General features: G+C 44.1%; 1 protein-coding gene across 1 annotated transcript; it reads left to right on the forward strand.

Annotated features, from left to right (window-relative positions):
• Positions 1–6,398: 6,398 nt before the first annotated feature.
• On the forward strand, positions 6,399–7,622 carry LOC108922489 (retinal rod rhodopsin-sensitive cGMP 3',5'-cyclic phosphodiesterase subunit gamma-like). The gene is made up of 3 exons (XM_018732666.1): positions 6,399–6,550; positions 7,212–7,252; positions 7,546–7,622. The coding sequence occupies exons 1-3, from the start codon at positions 6,399–6,401 to the stop codon at positions 7,620–7,622; spliced, it is 270 nt and encodes an 89-aa protein (XP_018588182.1).
• The last annotated feature ends 11,158 nt before the right edge of the window (positions 7,623–18,780 follow it).

The following is an 18,780-nucleotide window of genomic DNA, read 5'->3' on the forward strand; positions in this document are numbered from 1 at the left end:
ACTTGAATTTTCAAAATCGGCATTTACGATTGTTTATAATAAATTATTATTCGGACCTGCTAACTGTGCATGATTTGCTATCTGACAGTGAAGGGCCAAATTTATAGGTAGTTTGATAAATTACAGGCTGTTTCCCAGTTGCAGTAGTCTCGATATGCTACGGGATTTGAACATACATTCTCATTCTGTTCCATTTTCAGAAAGAAATTTTATATGACTGGATAAGTCTTAAGCCTATTTAAGTCAACCCGCTTTCATTAAGATTGTATACAAGTTGTATGCTGATATGGGAGCAAAACAGCACCAAGTCCTGCACTAACAGATACTGCACGCATTTTATATGAAATTACATAATTATCCTAGAATTCACTGATGTACATTTTACTGCCAAAGCCTGTTTGAAGTATGAACTGACTTTTGTAATTAATTTACACAAATTCTGCTTGCAAAAAAACTCCCATGTTCAAATTAATCTCAAACAAAATTATGTCTGTTGCAGTAATTTTATGTATAAATTATACAAAAATTATGGGGGTGCGGTGGCGCAGTGGGTTGGACCACGGTCCTCCTGTCCAGTGGGTCTGGGGTTCGAGTCCCGCTTGGGGTGCCTTGCGACGGACTGGCGTCCCGTCCTGGGTGTGTCCCCTCCCCCTCTGGCCTTACGCCCTGTGTTGCCGGGTAGGCTCCGGTTCCCCGTGACCCCGTATGGGACAAGCGGTTCTGAAAATGTGTGTGTGTGTGTTATACAAAAATTGAGATGTCCAATCACAACAGGCTTTCTCTGTGGTATTGATCAAAGGACTGCACTCTTTGGTCAAGTGCACTGTACACCAATGACTACACCGCTAAAGACCCCTCTATCAAACTCCTGAAGTTTGCAGACGACACCACACTCATCGGTCTCATCCGGGATGGCGACGAGTCTGCTTACAGACAGGAGGTCCAAGAGCTGGCTGTCTGGTGCAGTCATAACAACCTGGAGCTGAACACGCTCAAAACAGTGGAGATGATCGTAGACTTTAAGAGAAACACCTCAGCATTATCCCCACTCGCCATCATGAACAGCACTGTGGCAACAGTGGAGTCATTCAGGTTCCTGGGCACCACCATCTCACAGGACCTGAAGTGGGAGCCCCACATAGACTCCATTGTGAAGAAGGCCCAGCAGAGGTTGTACTTCCTTCGCCAGCTGAGGAAGTTCGACCTGCCACAGGAGCTACTGATGCAATTCTACTCCGCAGTCATCGAGTCTGTCCTCTGCACCTCTATAACTGTCTGGTTCAGCTCAGCTATGAAATCAGACATCAGAAGACTACAGCAGATAGTTCGGACTGCTGGAAGAATCATCGGCACATCCCCCCCAGCTCTCCAAGAACTGCACTCGTCCAGAGTCAGTAAAAGGGCTAGCAAAATCATTCTAGACCCCTCACATCCAGGCCACTTCCTCTTCGAACCTTTGCCACCTGGCCGGCGCTACAGAGCACTGAGCATCAGGACAGCCAGGCATAAGAAAAGTTTCTTTCCTCAGGCCACCTACCTCATGAACACCTAAATCCACCCCCCCCCCCCCCCCAGGGAGTAAACCAGTGCAATACACAACGCTATTTATATTTATATTTATAACTATTTATCAAATCATATCTCTTACTCACACTCCCTTGCATTTGTATCTAGTGACTATTCTTGTATATTGGGTACTTTGTAATTTTATATATTTTTTATCCCTTATTCACATACTCTATCTTCTCATCTGTCTTGTCACTGTCATTCTGTCTGTGCTGTGGAAGTTCCTGTCACCAAGACAAATTCCTTGTATGTGTGAACATACTTGGCAATAAAGCTTGTTCTGATTCTGAATCATAGAAACTGGAGTGCTGAATCAAATATGACAGACACATAAATTGATATTATACCAAGCCAATCGGGCAGCAAATTTCTACTTCTTTAGACAAACAATCACTTACAGAAAGTCCACTGAATTTCCTAATCCTCCAGTTCTTCGGCATGCTACTGCAGCACCCTCAATCAGTATAATTTAATGTTTACCTTCTCCCATTTATACAGAAATGTTACATGACATGTCTCTCTGCAAGTCCTCTTCATTATTCATCAAGCAATGTGTGTCTGGTGCAGGGACATCCCAGCATACATTCCAACAAATACAAAACCTGGATTTTAGCCAATAATATAAGGATACTTAGAAGTGTAGAATAGAGTACAGAACTTCAATGAATGAAAAAATGAAAGACACACACACACACACACACACACACACACATCTTCAGAGCCGCTTGTCCCATATGGGGTCACGGGGAACCGGAGCCTACCCGGCAACACAGGGCGTAAGGCCGGAGGGGGAGGGGACACACCCAGGATGGGACGCCAGTCCGTCACAAGGTACCCCAAGCGGGACTCGAACCCCAGACCCACCGGACAGCAGGACTGTGGTCCAACCCACTGCGCCACCGCACCCCCAAATGAAAGACATTACAGTAAAATGAAACATGGGACCTCCTTGCTGACTTGGTGCCTGTTAGCTATGATTTCACTGGGGAAGCTGAACCCTTGCTGCAGAAAGGCTGGACTGGACTTTCCAATGGTTTTGTGCAGCCTTAGCAGCACAGAACAAGATGAAGTGCAGTGACGCAAAGGCACCTTCTGTCCTGCACGCACATGGTGAGCAAGGCTCATAGAGAGAATCACATTGGTACAGGCTCAGGATCAGTGGTAAGAAAGCTCAGTCAGCGACACGTGTGAGAGATTCTTCCTTACTCAGATGATCCTGGCTTTACTCCCAATCCACATTTGTGTTCCTGTCTTCAGCCCCTGAGTGACTTTGACTAACTAGTGCCATCTGATATCTCCAAGCAGGAGAGATCTACAAACACCTTCATAAAGAAAAATGAAGTTTTCTGTTCTGTTCCAATGATCAAGTAGATAACCTGTTCTAAGATCAATTTGCGTCACTATCAGTCTTTGCTAGCTTAAACAACTGAAAACACATAGACATGTTGTCTGAAACCGCTTGTCCCAAGGCAAACCGGAGCCTAACCCGGCAACACAGGGCGCAAGTCTGGAGGGGACACACCCAGGACAGGATGCCAGTATGTCGCAAGGCACCCCAAGGGGGACTTGAAACCCAGGCCCACCAGAGAGCAGGCACAGGCCAAACCTGCTGCGCCACTGCACCCCCTACTCAACTGAAAACATTTTGTATAAAAACCACACTTTTATGAAACTGAACCAGTTAAATTCTCCAACTGCATCACCATAAGAAATGGAAAGAAGGTAATAGATGTAACCTACAGATGCGATACAATAAAAATTGAGATCTTTTAGATGTATGATCCTAACCGTATGAAATGACATACCATTCCTTCACCGTGTGATACTTTGATAGCGTTACTCAAAACACAAAAGAGTTTCTTGACTAACTCACTCACTTATGCTAACTGCTTATCCATATCCAGGTTGTGGGAGTTCAGAGCTTATCCTAGAATCACAGGGCGCAGAGCTATTCAGAGTACACCTCGACAGAACACCAGTCCATTTCAGGATAGCCACACACATTCATTCACACCCTGAAAGCAATTTAGTGACCAAATAACAAAAATGCATGTCTTTGGAGCAAGGAGGGAAGTGAGATCACCCAGGGGAAATGCACACAGACACAGGGAGAATGTGCAGATTACACTCCTCTAACTGTAACTTACCCCATGCAAGAGCTGTCTTTAGAAATCAGAACCTAATTTCCTGTCCAATCTTTTTTCAGGGTTATTTACAGTTTGACTAAGATGCTGCTGACTTCAGGAAATGTCAGCCCATGTATAGGTCTTTCTATATTAATGCAATCATGTCAACATGTGCACAGGCCCAAAATATTTAATGAGGTGAAATGATGTAGTTCACAAGTTCCTAAATAGAGCTTTCTATTACCTAATAGAAAATGTTAAAAAAAAAAAAACAATCTGCAGGGAAGTTATTTCCTACCTTGTAAATCTGTGGTGACAGCGCATGAATTAGATTGTTAATTGCTAATATTCAGCAGTCTATTCACTGCCTGCGGGAAGGGTTACTACCTCTGTGTAGTCAACTCAGGAGACTGCAGACTGGAACACTAGGTTTGTCAGTTTTTATCAGTGACTGGACTACATGTGCTTCAGCAGCTGGAAGTGCTGCACATTGGCTTTAGCACACATTGGAATGGGGACTCCAGACATCCTAACTCTCATTTACTTACTTTCATTAATCGCTTGTCCTACTGAGGGTTGTGAGGAATCGATGCCTATCCCAAAATCACCGTGTTCTAGAAAGTCTGGAACAAAACAGTAATTCTGACCTCAGATATATCCTCTGATCTTACATACTTCTCTTGTCAGCCTCTGGATAACTCGGATGAAATATGTTTCTAGAAACACACAAATCCTTCTATCTGTAAACAAGTGTTTATCACAACTTCCAACTTTACTTATTTTGGAGTATTTCTCACTTTATTACACTTTGTTAGACTTTTCATGTAAATCAAAGGCAAATGCACAAATGAAGATCTGAAATTCATGAGGTTATACTGTATATGAGCAGATAAACAGTTTATGTTACAATGCTTGTTCTGCAAACTGGAAATAGTCAGCAAAGCAAAAAAATTATGTAATACATGATCTGTAATATAATACTGAAACATGTAATAAATGGTCTCAAGTCATTTAATAACTGAAAAAAATAGCAGATGATTTTGCATAACTGGCTAATCTACACCTGGAGTAAATTGCATTGTTCATCAATCCTCAGAGGGATCAGGGAAGTAGTCAGCTCACCTGAAATCCTCTTACATTTCAGCAGGTACAATAAGCCCAGTGAAACACATCACATAGATCTAGTGTAGCATAAACCAGCAGATCTCCACACAGGCTGCTACCCACACAGTCAGTGAGTATCATGGCTTATTTTGTTTTTAGCCTGTAAGCATCTGAAAGGATGAAAGGATGGATGGATGGATGGATGGATGGATGCTACAGAGTGGGAAGATTTTTAAGGTTAGAGGATGGAAAGAAAGATGGACTGATGAACACCAGGGGTGTTAAAAGCCTGGAGGTTTAAAGGGGTGCTAATGTTAATGTGTTTTGATGGTATAAACAAATAAAGAATTCAGAAGCATCCAAGAAAACCAAGTTGTAATCAAATCATCTGGAAATGTATCCCTACATAGGTACTCTGGTTGTACATCTTCAGACCTTCCTTGATTTCTATCACTAAAAGAAAAGTGCAACAATGGCCTATACCTGTGATTATAGATAAATGCCTAGGTATAGGAAAATGGCACTTTCAGCTATTTCTGTCACCAGGTCAGTATGGTGGCACAGCAGATAATGCTGCTGCCTCAGAGCTCTTGGATTGCTCAAGCATAGGCTCAAACAGAGTCTGTGCAGGGTTTGCATGTTCTTGTATTCGTGTGGGTCTCCTTTGTGGTTTTCTCCCACAGTTCAAAAACAAGCATTTCAGGGGAATTGGGGAATCTAAATTGTACTATTTTGTTTGATCGTATACTGCATTATCTACGTCATTTCAACCATAAGTTAAAATTAAAAATTTCAGGTTTTTGTCTGTAATTGAGTGTATACTAATGCAAGTATTAGATTAAACAAGATTAAGATGCAAACTCATGCCCCAATCTCAAAGGTGCCAAGGCAACATTGCACTACTTTTACACTTCTGTGTTCAAATTACTATACGATGTTATACAGTCTACTGTCACTTGGATTTGAAACACTTCCTGCACTAAACAATAGAAAATAGCATTTTTTCTACAACACTAATATATGAAAATGTCTGCATTTCTTATGAGATAAAATTTTAAAGAAGAATTGAAATAATCATGGTGACAGACACAAATTACTATAATACTGTTCTTCATTAAATGCTGGCTGTTAAAAGGCAAGTTAATTACTAACTTACTGCTATGACTCCATCTGAGAGACTACATTACCTCATGGTATCAAACCAGATGGAAGAAAAATAAAAGTGTGCCAACTTTTATCTTTTCTAATTGCGTTGTATTCTGCTTGTTCAGCACATCTTGCTGTGCCCTTGTTCAAATCAGAACATCTATATCAGACCAGTGGCAAGGACCTCATTATCTTGAGCATTGGTCTAAAATGAGACAAGTTCTGTTGATGATGATATCATAAATCTGGAGCGACTTTGAGATTAGAGCATGTAAATCTTAATCTGTATAAATAAATTAAGAGGATTAAAAACATTTCTGGATAAATCTGTAAAGATGAAATGGGCTGATGCTTTGTTTGCCTTGTGTAAGATATCGCCCTTCTTTTCCCTCTCACCAGAGCACCCAACAATTACTATACAGCTGTTAAAGAGGAAAAAAACTATCCAGTGAAGCCATGAATGCAGAGGTTAAAAAGTCTGAGGTTAAGTCTGCCACCCGTGTCACTGGTGGTCCTGTGCCAGGCACTCCACGGAAGGGAGCCCCTAAGTTCAAGCAGAGGTCAACACGCCAGTTCAAGAGTAAGCCCCCTAAAAGGGGAGTCATTGGGTAAGTCAACCATTTAAGTCTCATGGAAATTTGGAAGGTCACTGTATGAGAGTGAAGTCACTCTAGGCTTGCTTGTCTAGGCTTGCTGTGTGTCGCTTACAGCATTAAGGATTTACCCAAGTCGTGTTCCTGCAGGCTGCACTTTGTGCCACTTTTTCTTCGTTATTAATCGTAAATAATGCTAATACAGAATAGAAATGCTAGTTTTATAACAAAAACAATTTTTCAAAATGCCAAAATAAGTTGAAAATATACTTCTGTAAAAAAGTGTTACTTAGTTTATGTAAAAATGTATGGTTTATTAAGTGTTAGCGAATCCATGATGAGTCCAGAAACAAAAGCCTGCACACAATGCAGGGATAAGCAGTTGTGCTTACTTAAATAAACATAGCTGTTGAGTGTTACCAAAATAATTATTTCAGTTTATAAGGGTTGTAATAGTATAAGCGCACTTTAGTGCAGATCAGTGAAGACAGTCTGCATCTTACTTTGTTCAATAACTCTTTGAGAAATTTGATATGGATACTGGGACAGCAGCATTCAGCAGTGGTCTCAAAACTTGATCAGTGCCATTTGTTTATATTTATGGTCTTTAGCTTGTATTGCATGGAAGCTTTTAGTCTTCTTCATTCCTAAAAAACCCTTTCATGGATTCCATCAGCTTTGGTGATGACATTCCTGGAATGGAGGGCTTGGGAACTGGTATGTATGGCTTAAATGTATTTTAAAAACCTCTGATTTGCTTATCTGATAGCTTGACAAGTGATATTTAATCCAAGGTCTTGCTACAAATCAAGTCTTAAACATTAGCTAAATATACCCCTGAGATACAATAATCATAGACCAGTAGGCTAAAGAATAGGAACTGTGACTTCACACCTCGATAAATATTCTATCACTGTACATTAATCAGTATTCAGCAGGGATGAAACCTTAGCCTGTACCTTATTCAAATGGTGAAAAGTGTTAACAAAGTGTACTGCATTTTTCTGCAGACATCACTGTCATCTGCCCCTGGGAGGCCTTCAGTCACCTGGAGCTGCATGAGCTAGCACAGTATGGCATCATCTGAGTCTTTGAAGTTCAGATGATCCTGTGCGCACTTTATTTCCATCCTGAATACACAGTTCATCTCACCCCCTGAAACCATCTGACCACAAAACAAAATGTATTGAAATATAAAGAAATGGTTAAATGGATCTACACATTATCTGTAACAGTTTTTCTATTTTTATTTTGAATCCAAAATTTTGCAGCTTTAGCTCCTCTATAGAATTATTTTGATCCTTCTGTGTGGCGCTTCTTATTACCAGGTTTGTTCTACAATTATAGACACCAGCTAGCCACCATCTTAATTTCCCTCTTATTAGTCCTTTGTTTTATATTGAAATATGATACTTGTATTAATAAGGAAAAAACCAAAGGGTTTTTGAACTCTGAGCTCCAGGTCTTGTGAATGTGTTATTTTCTTGTTGTCTGCTGACCACATCAATTTGTAATAATTTCATGGAAGCAATACCAACATTGCCTTCCCTCTAGTTACAGTATTTCTCCATAAACAGAAAAAAGGCTACATGCCCTCCCCAGCATGATTATAGACTTCATATATTTAGATTCACTTGTGTTGTTTTTCCCTTATCTTTTGCACTGATTTCATTATTAAACAATTCCACTATAATTCATAGCTGTAAATTAAGCATTTTCAAGCATATGAAACTTGTTTTCTTTTGGATTAGTTGGTTGTATTGGCTTCAGTAGTTATACAAACAGGTCCAACAGTTTCTGGTGTGTATTTAAAAATTCTTCGACATAAAACAACAATGGTATCTTTCTGTTAAGCATCCTGCTATGCTTCCTTTGCCAAACCACAGCTGAAATTGCCATGTGTCTATAAGCCATGCTCTATATCGCAATACACAGGCTGTAAAGGTGTGTAAAGACAACTGAAAGTATGCAACTGTCCGATTATGGACAGCTGGTAGTGTAGTGATTAAAGTGCTACCTTTTGACCTAAAGGTCTCAGGTTTTATTCCCACCTCTAGCTGTAGTACCTTTGAGCAAAGTACTTACCCCAAACTGCTCCAGTAAAATTGCCCAGCTGTATAAATGAGTAAATAACTGAAAGTTACTTTGGAGAAAAAAATCAGGTAAATGAATAAATGTAACTACTCTGCTGCATCTTAGTGGCACATGATGTTACACACAAACTATACACAAGCGTTTTCAAGTGACGCCGATTCCAGATGTATATGTCAAATACGTGTGACAGGTGGTTCCTGAGCTAATTTTCGTTCAGGATTCTGGCTTTGCACTGCTGAATACTGAAACAGGGATGGACAAAAGTTTGTGGGCAATTACTGTATGTGCAGTTGAGGAGGCTGTATTACTGTTAAACAAGTATTTTCCTCAGAAGAATGGAAAACAAAATGCCAAAGGAGTGGTCTCACATCAGAACATTATGAAATGACTCTATCTGCTCTGGAATATAAATAAATTACAGAGGGACAAGAACTTGTGTCATTTCTGTGCTTTTTCTCCTTTAACCTCCTTCCTACTGATTCATTAAGATAATCTTGCTCTGTACTTTCCTTCAGTGAAGAAATGTAGAGGTCAATTCAGGGAACAGAGAAGAGCTCTCTGAACCAGCAAAATAACACACTTTTTGTAAGACTCTACTCTAGGAAAACAGTCCCACTATATAGTGTAGTATCCCCCATGGAGCTACTGGAGACAGGCTCAGGAGACAGAGTTCCAGGAAAATGCTCTTTATTGACTGCATACATTTTTTTAATACCTAAAAAACTGTCATACTAAAATAAAATCTAAAATAAAAGAATAAAATCAATAACACCAACTAATATGAAGACTGCATGACAGGACCTTTAAAACACTAAAAGACATCCCCCAAGGCTTAAAACCCTAAATAATTAAAAGAAACTTACCTGGTAACTCCACCGCTAAAGAGGAGCGGTCCCCTGGCCTGTTCCCAGGGTGTTACCATACACTTTACGTACCGTTTTTAGGTGTTTTCCTTTTTACAACATGTCTCCCCTATTGAAATTTTAGTAAAACAGGTAACTAGTACAGATACATATACACAATCAAAAACTGAAAAAATTAATAAACACCCTCACAGTAAAGTAAGCTACACTACACTAAACAGTAAGTAAATAAATAAATAAATCATTCAAACACACCATACCCGTAGTCACAAGTGACTACTTGAAAGTGAAATAAGTGGTACAAATTATAAAAAAGAAAATGTGCAATTAAATAAAGTGTGTTAAAAAGAATTAAAAACACTACACCTAACAAGAAACACAAAACCACAAAACATAACACATACATTCACCAAAAAAAAGGCTTGCGGTATTTTGTAAGTGCCAAAGGACGTGTGTTACTTACCCAAGGATGGAGGATCTGCCACAGACCTATGGGGTAACAGCCAAAAGAGGCCCTTCCACCTCTCTTTGGCTTCTAAGCAACCCCATTGCATTACATCCTTCTCCATCCTAAACGTTAGGTTAGCCCAGACTTTGTGATACACACCCTGGACGCTGAAGTCTACCCCTGTCTGGACTAGCTGGGTTCTTGCGTTCCTAAGCATTTGTTTGGTTACGCTGATCACCAGCCACGTCCAGGCAGTTGCTGCTTTCTGAGCGCCAGGGTTCCATCCTCTCAAGACTTTGTCATACGTCAAAACCATCTGCGAATCGACCTTCCTGCACAGGCGGGTTACCAAAAGCAAGACCTCCTGCACCTGTCCATAGTCCCAAAAGGCATGCATGAAAGTTTTGTGCTTGCTGCGCTGGAGCGGCAAGCAGAGTGGGTGGCTGGTCAGTTTGTGCCTTGTACTTATTTTGTAGACAATGCCAGTTCAAATCTTGCAGATGGTGGTCAAGCTTCTTTTGCTGAAAACTGGCCCACGTGCCCTCCTCGAGCCCTAAAAGAAGTCAAGTTCCTCTCCTCTCTTCTCCTCACGACCATGGCCTTATACAAGACCTTGTGCTTAAACAGAGTCTCTGCCTCGACCCCGGTCACCATGGTCTTACTCCACTTTACAGCATGGCTGTAATGAGCATGCTGTATCTCGGTATTCGGCCCAGTGTTCGACCAGGACTTCAACTGGCGCACTGGAAGGACCAACCAAAAACTCATAAAGTACTGGTGGGGATGCTCAATCGGAGCTGCCAGTCGATTACATAACTGGGAGAGGAAGAAACAATCCAGTTTAAGTGGAATGTCAGGCACATCCCACTATCCCTCCTCCTTCAGAAGGTACTGTACGTGACCTCCCCCCTCATGTACTCGTACCTGCTCCTCCAGATGAGATCGAAAACATCTTTTGTAAGGCCTCTCCGCATCGTGTGGGGCAAGGGGCACACATGCGCAAAGTAGAAAAATGTAGGGAGGATGTCCACCTTCAGCACCAACACTTTTCCTAGCAAGGAGAGGGACCTGGTATTCCACAAACCCATTTTCCATCTGGCTTTGGTCAAGCGTTCTTCCCAATTGACCCTGGCGGCACCTTCCGAAAGGAAACTGCCCCCAACACCTTAAGAGGGCCATCGCATTGGGAAAAACCACTGATGCAGTCCTCCGTTTTTCCAGCTGCCAAAGAACTTGATAACAGACTTGCCGAGGTTTGGTGCCATGCCAGAGGCATGCCCGAACCAGGCCGAACACCCAACCGAGCAGCCGACCCAAGCATAGGAACAACGTAGTATATTCCGCGTACTGGGCCAGCTTCACCTCTTTACTGCCACCCCCCCCGCCCCCGGCAGGAGCAGGCCGTCGATTCCTGGGTGGGCACGAATGGCAGCTGCCAGAGGCTCAATGTAAAAATGTAAAGGAGCAGGTAGAACAAACAACCCTGCCTCACTCCGCTTAGCTGGGGCACCCACCCCCTGAGGGAGCCACTGATGGTAACTTGGCTACCTACCTCGATGTAAAGCACATGCACCTATCTCAGGAAGTTATGACCAAAACCCACTCCACTCAGGTATTTATCGGAAAGTGGTGATCCACTCGGTCAAACACCTTCTCCTGGTCCTACCTGACCAGCGCAAGGGGGACCTTTTGGTCATCCACCCAGGCGATCGCATCCCACACCAGGTGCAAATTCCAGAGCGCGCGGGCACTCCGCACGTCTGGTTGCAATGGTCCAGGTCGGCCATTACCTTCCTCAGGTGCTTGGTCAGGAACTTCACGATGATCTCTGCGTCAACGCAAAGCATCGTGAGGGGTCTCCTGTTGGCCAGGTCGGCTTTATCGCCATTCTTGTACAACAAGGAGAGCACCCCTGTCCTCGTACTCTTAGTAAGCATGCCCCTCCCCAGGACGTCCTCAAAAACATGCAAAAAAAGCGGCCCCAAGACGTCCCATATTGTGGAATAAAATTTCACTGATAAACCATTGAGGCTAGGAACCTTGCAATGATTCATTTCACCAAGCACCTCCGACAGCTTGAGCAAAGTGACAGAGCTCTCTAAGCCGCCAAGGGTGTTCTCGAGAACCCGCAACATCAAATTCTGCAAAAATCTCCTTTCTGTTACCGGGTCCGTTTCCCTGACTTTAAAAAGATTTCTATAAAAAACAGCATGCAACTTCCAACATCTGGGCAGTGTCAGATCCATGGATCCATGTCAGATCCAAAAATCCATGGAATCCTGCCACAACAAAAAATTCTCATTAAAAAGGTCTCTATACTCCTTTCTTGGAGGACTTCAATATTCATCTTCCAGTAGCCACAGCCATGGGTCGGGGCCAAAATGAAAATCGTGGCCTCGACCATCATATGGTCCGTAGGCCACTGGGCGGTTAAGAGAATCTTCTTAAAAGTAACAAAGGGCAATGCTAAAATGTAATCTAAATGACTACAGGCACCGCAGCTGTTATGCCAGGTAATGCCCGGATCGGTAGGGTTGCATTTTCTAAAACTGTCAGTGAGGTTAAAACTGCTAATAAAGTTTTTAAAATGTTTAATATTAGCATTGTTCCTGCCCTCAAGAAAAATGTTGAAGTCTCCTCCTATTATTAGATGTCTATCAGTCACACAATGAGGGACCAACTCATAAAACAGAGCAATGCGGGACTTGACCTCCACCGGAGCGTAGATGCACAGAACACGTATGTGCAGACACACGGCATCCATCTCCTCCAGGGAGGAGGGATGCTCTCCGCCTTCTTCCGAAGGGGGTCCGGCTGGCGACAGGCACCCCTCTGATTCCGCAGCCTCTCTTCCAGACTTTTTCTTCTTCTTTTTTTTTGGTGTTGAATCTTCTTTTTTCCGCTTCAGAATCTTTGCCAGGGTAGGAGCAGGGCTTGCTCCCCATGAGCTCTTCAGCTTCACCAAGGCCCCCGCCTCCAGCCCCTGCCGCCATTCCACCGCTCTCTCCATCCTGTCGATTTTATTGTCCACCAGTGTTAATGCCTGAAGACCCTCCCCCGCAGATACCCCGGTTTCAGACAAGGCATCTGCGTACAAGGGCCTATACTGCGGGCAGAGACGGGCCAGATGGTCTTCACTAATGCAAATATTGCAGCGGCAGGGGCCCTTGCAATCCCTGGCGAAATGTCCAGTCTCCAAGCAGTTCCTACATTCGATATTCTTACACACTTCTGCTGTATGCCCCTGAACCTGGCAGAGCCTGCAGAAGGGAGGCTCAAGTCAAGTCAAGCTTTATTGTCATTCCACTACATGTGTGGACATACAGTGGGACGAAATGTCGTGTCTCGCAGGACCACGGTGCTGTGTAAAATAAGCATAAATATAAACATGCAACACTAGACCTAAGGACAGCTTTTAGACCTACATAACTAATTTACTAAGTCGATAATCTGAAATTAGTGCAAATATACATATACTATAAACAGTTAACTATACAATACAAGTACTTACATAATAACTGTGCAATAGAGGTATTTAAGAAGGAATAGTGCAATATGATTTGTAGTGCATTCACAAGTAAACATTTGTGTTATCTTGTTAAGTCCTTGTAACATTGAAGGTTTTATAAGAAAGTGTCTGGTGCATATAGAGAAAAGAAAAAACAGTTGGTTTGCATATGGAAAGGAAAAGAGTGTGTTTCCACAGGAGGTATCCAACAGTTTACATGTGGTGCGTGTGATGTGGTGGGTTGGGGGGGGGGGGGGGAGTGGATCCTGGTTTCAGGAGCTAAGGTTGTGGATGAGGTTTCAGAAGGTGGCAAGGTGATTGCAATTGAGGGCTCTCACAGCCTGGGGGAAAAAGCTGTTGAGCAGTCTGGCAGAGCGGGCTCTGATGCTCCGATACCGTCTTCCTGATGGCAAGAGCGGGAAGAGACTGTGAGAGGGATGAGTGGGGTCTTTCACGATACTGGTGGCCTTTCTGGAGCATCGTGCAAGGAAAATGTCCAGAATGGAGGGGAGAGGGGCACCGATGATCTTTGCAGCTGTGTTCACTGTCCGCTGTAGGGTCTTGTGGTCTGCTGCACTGCAGTTCCCGTACCAGACAGTGATGCAGCTGGTTAGCACACTCTCAATTGTTCCCCTATAGAATGTGGTGAGGATTGGAGGAGGGAGACTTGCTCTTTTAAGTCGGCGCAGGAAGTGGAGCCGCTGTTGCGCCTCCTTGGAGAGTGATGTAGTGTTGGTGGTCCAGGTGAGGTCTTCTGTAATGTGCACTCCCAGGAATTTAGTGCTGCTGACTCTCTCCACAGTCGAGCTGTCGATGGTCAGTGGGGGGTGGTCAACAGAGTACTTCCTGAAGTCCATCACAACCTCCTTTGTCTTACTCACATTGAGGGACAGGTTGTTTGCACCACACCATTCAACTAGTTGTACCACTTCCTCTCTGTAGGGTGTTTCATCATTGTTGCTGATGAGACCTACCACCGTTGTGTCATCAGCAAACTTGATGATGTGGTTGGAGCTGAACTTGGCAGTGCAGTCGTGGGTCAGCAGCGTAAAGAGCAGCGGGCTGAGCACACAGCCTTGTGGGGCACCTGTGCTCATTGTGGTAGTGCTGGAGGTGTTGTGGCCGACACGGACTGACTGAGGTCTTCCGGTTAGAAAGTCCAGGATCCAATTACAGAGGGAGGCATTTAGGCCCAGCAGGTTTAGTTTGCTGATGAGCTGTTGTGGGATTATTGTGTTGAATACTGAGCTGAAGTCGATGAACAGCAATCTAACATAAGAGTCTTTGTTTTCCAAATGGGTAAGAGCCAGGTGGAGAGTGGAAGAGATGGCATCGTCCGTAGAGCGGTTTGGACGGTATGCAAATTGGAGCGGGTCAAGTGTGTTGGGGAGGTTGGATTTGATATGGTGCATGACTAACCTCTCAAAGCACTTCATCATAATTGGGGTCAGTGCTATGGGACGATAGTCATTCAGGCAGGACACAGGTGACTTCTTTGGTACTGGGATGATGGTGGTGGACTTGAGACATGTGGGGACAACTGCTTGGCTTAATGAGATGTTAAAGATGTCTGTTAAGACATCAGTCAGCTGTTCAGCACAGTCCCTCAGTACTCGGCCTGGTATGTTGTCAGGACCTGCAGCCTTGCGTGGGTTAACCCTAGATAGGGTCTTCCTAACATCGACTGGAGACAGAGCACCTGGTAATTGGGAGGTGTGGGTAGTTTGTGTGCAGACTTGTCATTCTGCATTTCAAACCGTGCATAGAACTTATTAAGTGCATCTGGGAGGGATGTGTCGTCATCACAGGCTTGTGGCAGGGGCTTGTAGTCTGTGATGGTCTGAATAGCTTGCCACAGACTCCGTGTGTCCTTGCTGTCACTGAAGTGGTTATTGATTTTTAGTGCATATAACCGTTTTGCTTTCTTGATGCCACGGGACAGGTTAGCTCTTGCTGTTTTGAGGACTGCTTTGTCTCCCGATCTGAAAGCGTCATCACGGGTCTGTAGCAGCCCACGGACCTCTGCTGTCATCCATGGCTTCTGGTTGGCACGTGTGGTGATGGTCTTGGTGACTGTCACATCATCAATGCACTTTTTGATGTAAGCAATCACTGTTTCAGTGTATTCTTGCAGGTCTGTGTGGTCATGGTAGGTGGCTCCCTCTTTAAACATGTTCCAGTCTGTGTCCTGGAAGCAGTCCTGTAGTGCTGAGGTAGCATCGTCTGGCCATACTGTGGTCTGCTTTTGGACTGGTTTGGCAAGTTTGAGAAGTGGTTTGTATGCTGGAATTAGCATAACAGAGATGTGGTCTGAGTACCCGAAATGGGGGCGGGGTGCAGCTTTATATGCATTTTTTACTGTTGTATAAACCAAGTCCAATGTGTTGTTTTCTCTTGTTGCAAAGTTCACATGTTGGTAGAACTTTGGCAAGACTGTCTTTAAGTTTGCGTGATTAAAGTCACCGGATATTATGAAAAAGCCGTCAGGGTTATTTGTCTGTTGCTCGCTGATAGCGCTGTAAAGTTCGCGAAGCGCATCCTTAGCGTTTGCACAAGGGGGTATGTACACAGCAACGATGACAATGGCTGTGAACTCCCTCGGCAGATAGAAGGGTCGGCACTTGACAATTATAAACTCCACCAGCGACGAGCAGTGTTTTGACACTAACACAGCATTGTTACACCATTCCTTGTTAATATATACACACAAGCCGCCACCGCGAGTCTTACCAGACAGTGCTGTATCTCTGTCCGCTCGGTAGCATGTTAGCCCGTGCAGCTGAATGGCGGAGTCTGGGATGTTGTTGTTTAGCCACGTTTCGGTAAGAACAAACACGCAGCACTCCCTTGTCTCACGCTGTGTAGTCCGGCAGAGTCGAATTAGGTCCAGTTTATTTTCTAGTGAGCGTACATTTGACAGCAAGATTGTTGAAAGAGCTGGTCTTGTGGGGTTAGCCTTTAGCCTAGCTCGTATGCCTCCGCGCTTGCCGCGTTTGCGTCCCCTCTCACACCGCTTGCGGCACCTCCTTGTGCGGGTAGCAGCCTTAGGCGAGTCCGCGGTCTCGGGGTCTGGCTTCCGCAGTACACAAAGGCCTCTTAGCTTCTCAGTAGTCGTTGGTGATGGATGATGGTTACCTGCATTGCCGATTTCCAGAAGACGCTGGCGATCGTAGACATATTGCAGTGTAGCTTTCTGATGTTTCTGTTGTATTTCCTCTAGTTTTGAAGACGAGGGGACAAGACTAACTGACATTAAAACACCGTTTTTAGGACCCGGAGCAGCCGCTGCGTCTGACCGCGCCGCCATCTTGTTTCCCTTTGCTGCTGGGGGTAAAAGAGATAAGCCTTACTACTCTGTATATTAAAATATGCCAGGGGATGATGGAGTCAGTCAAGGGCCACAGGGTCAGGATGCAGGTGCACCTAAAACTGTCTGCATCCGTTTCATATGCCAAACTCATTCCAGATATCCCTGTGGCCAGGTAGGAGGTCAACATGGTGCTGGAGAAAAGCACAGACGGCCTCGGCAGGGACAAAGGGGTTGAAGACGTGGACGGTGATTATCCTTCTATCCGTCCACCAAAGGTGCTCAATCTTATATTGCTTCAACCCCCCGTCCTTCTCCTTACAGATTTCTACCATTTTCTGATAGGTTTCATCAGCGAGAACGGTGATGTTGACAAACCGCTGAGCCCCATTCTTTTGAATACAAACAATTTGTGCAGCGGCCAGGCCCGTCTTTCTAAAGATAGCTTCCCTGACGAATCCAACACGATCCGGGAAGTCCTCCGCTGCCTCTGTGTTTCGCCACCTGAAGCGAGTGGTGTGCTTCATCCTAGGAGCCATATTACTAGTAGAATGCTCCTCCTCCTCTGAAGATCCTCCCGGAGCAGCAGGGCTCTTCTTGGGCCTGGCTGCCTCTTCTGCAGGTGAGGCCATCGTCGCTTCCACCCTTGCAGATGTCATCTCCTCCCTCGTCGACTCCGCCACAACGTTCGGGTTCGCCGCTGTCGCCACTTCCACCGCCAATCTTCCTCCAGCCGGTATCAGTGTTGCGGCTCCCTCGATGAGGGGCTTCGACATCCCTGGTGGTCCTTCTTCTTGAGGGGAGCTCTTTCGGGTGGGTGACTCCTCAGGAAGACTCCTCCCTGGAGGAGACAGCCTCACCTGCACCCCACTTCTCTGCTGAGGCCGTCGTCGTCTTCTTTCTGGCTCCAGTCGTTGTCATCGTCTTCATTCCCATTGCCTGCATCATTGTCGACACCCACCCGACGTCTACGATGGCTTCATCCCCCAGTGCAACCCAAGGGCGGGTTGAAAATGCTATAAAAAGCCCTTAAAAGGGCTATGCTTTGAAGATGCTCTCTTACGCGCCCTGACGACAAAACCGGCATACTACACTTTGATCTTAGCCAAAAGGCCGAGAAGCACATTGACAAAGGCACAACAGACAGTATGAGACAGCCTGAACACTGGAAAGTTCCCCCAGGTCACTCTAAGCCCCGCTACTCCACACAATGGTTAGGAGGTCGCCACTTGAACCCCCCAGAATTACCCCATGGCAACATTTGGAGAAAAGCATCAGCTAAATGAATAAATGCAAATGTAAATGTAAAATGTAAACATAACAGCCAATCAGAAAGGAACACAGGACTATGTATAGGAATAGACACTAACACCAGCTATTTACATTAATCTACATCAGACCCCCTCAATCAGTGCCGTTACAATACTGTTTTACACTGTATTTTGCTTATCATCACTGACAACGTTTCACAATAAGGCAATTTAACCCCACGGATACATTACAAGGGCCTACAGAGGGTTGCATTAACCTTGGAAGTGAAAGTTGCACAAAAATATGTGCTCTTACATATTTTTTTAATATAAAGTATACCTTTTTTTAAGACAATAAGTACAGGTACACATCTTTTACAGTAAGTGCTGCATATGTTTTGTAAAGCAAGAAGAATGTTTTTGATATTACTCCTGCTATTACTGGAATGTGCTACAAGAATCTGTGGTACAGTAATCTTCGTCACAATGTAAAATTAATCCTTGTTGTTGTAGGAAGAAAAAATATTTACACAAGGCAAGGGCATGATCCTACTCAGCTTCGTGTGATTTCCTCTGTTTATTCAAACCATTACCTTTAAAAGTAGACCAAGCATAGCCTAAAGCATTACCAGCAATAACATAAATATATAAAAAGTTTTGCTAAATTTTGAATGTTTTAATTTTCACACTGAGCCATATTAACGGATGTTTCCATTATTATGAAAACACATACCGCAACACGTTGTTTTGCGATAAGTCGCTTTTGGTATTTGCG

This window comes from Scleropages formosus, chromosome 3 (genome assembly GCF_900964775.1).
Source record: "Scleropages formosus chromosome 3, fSclFor1.1, whole genome shotgun sequence".
Classification (NCBI taxonomy): Eukaryota; Metazoa; Chordata; class Actinopteri; order Osteoglossiformes; family Osteoglossidae; genus Scleropages; species Scleropages formosus.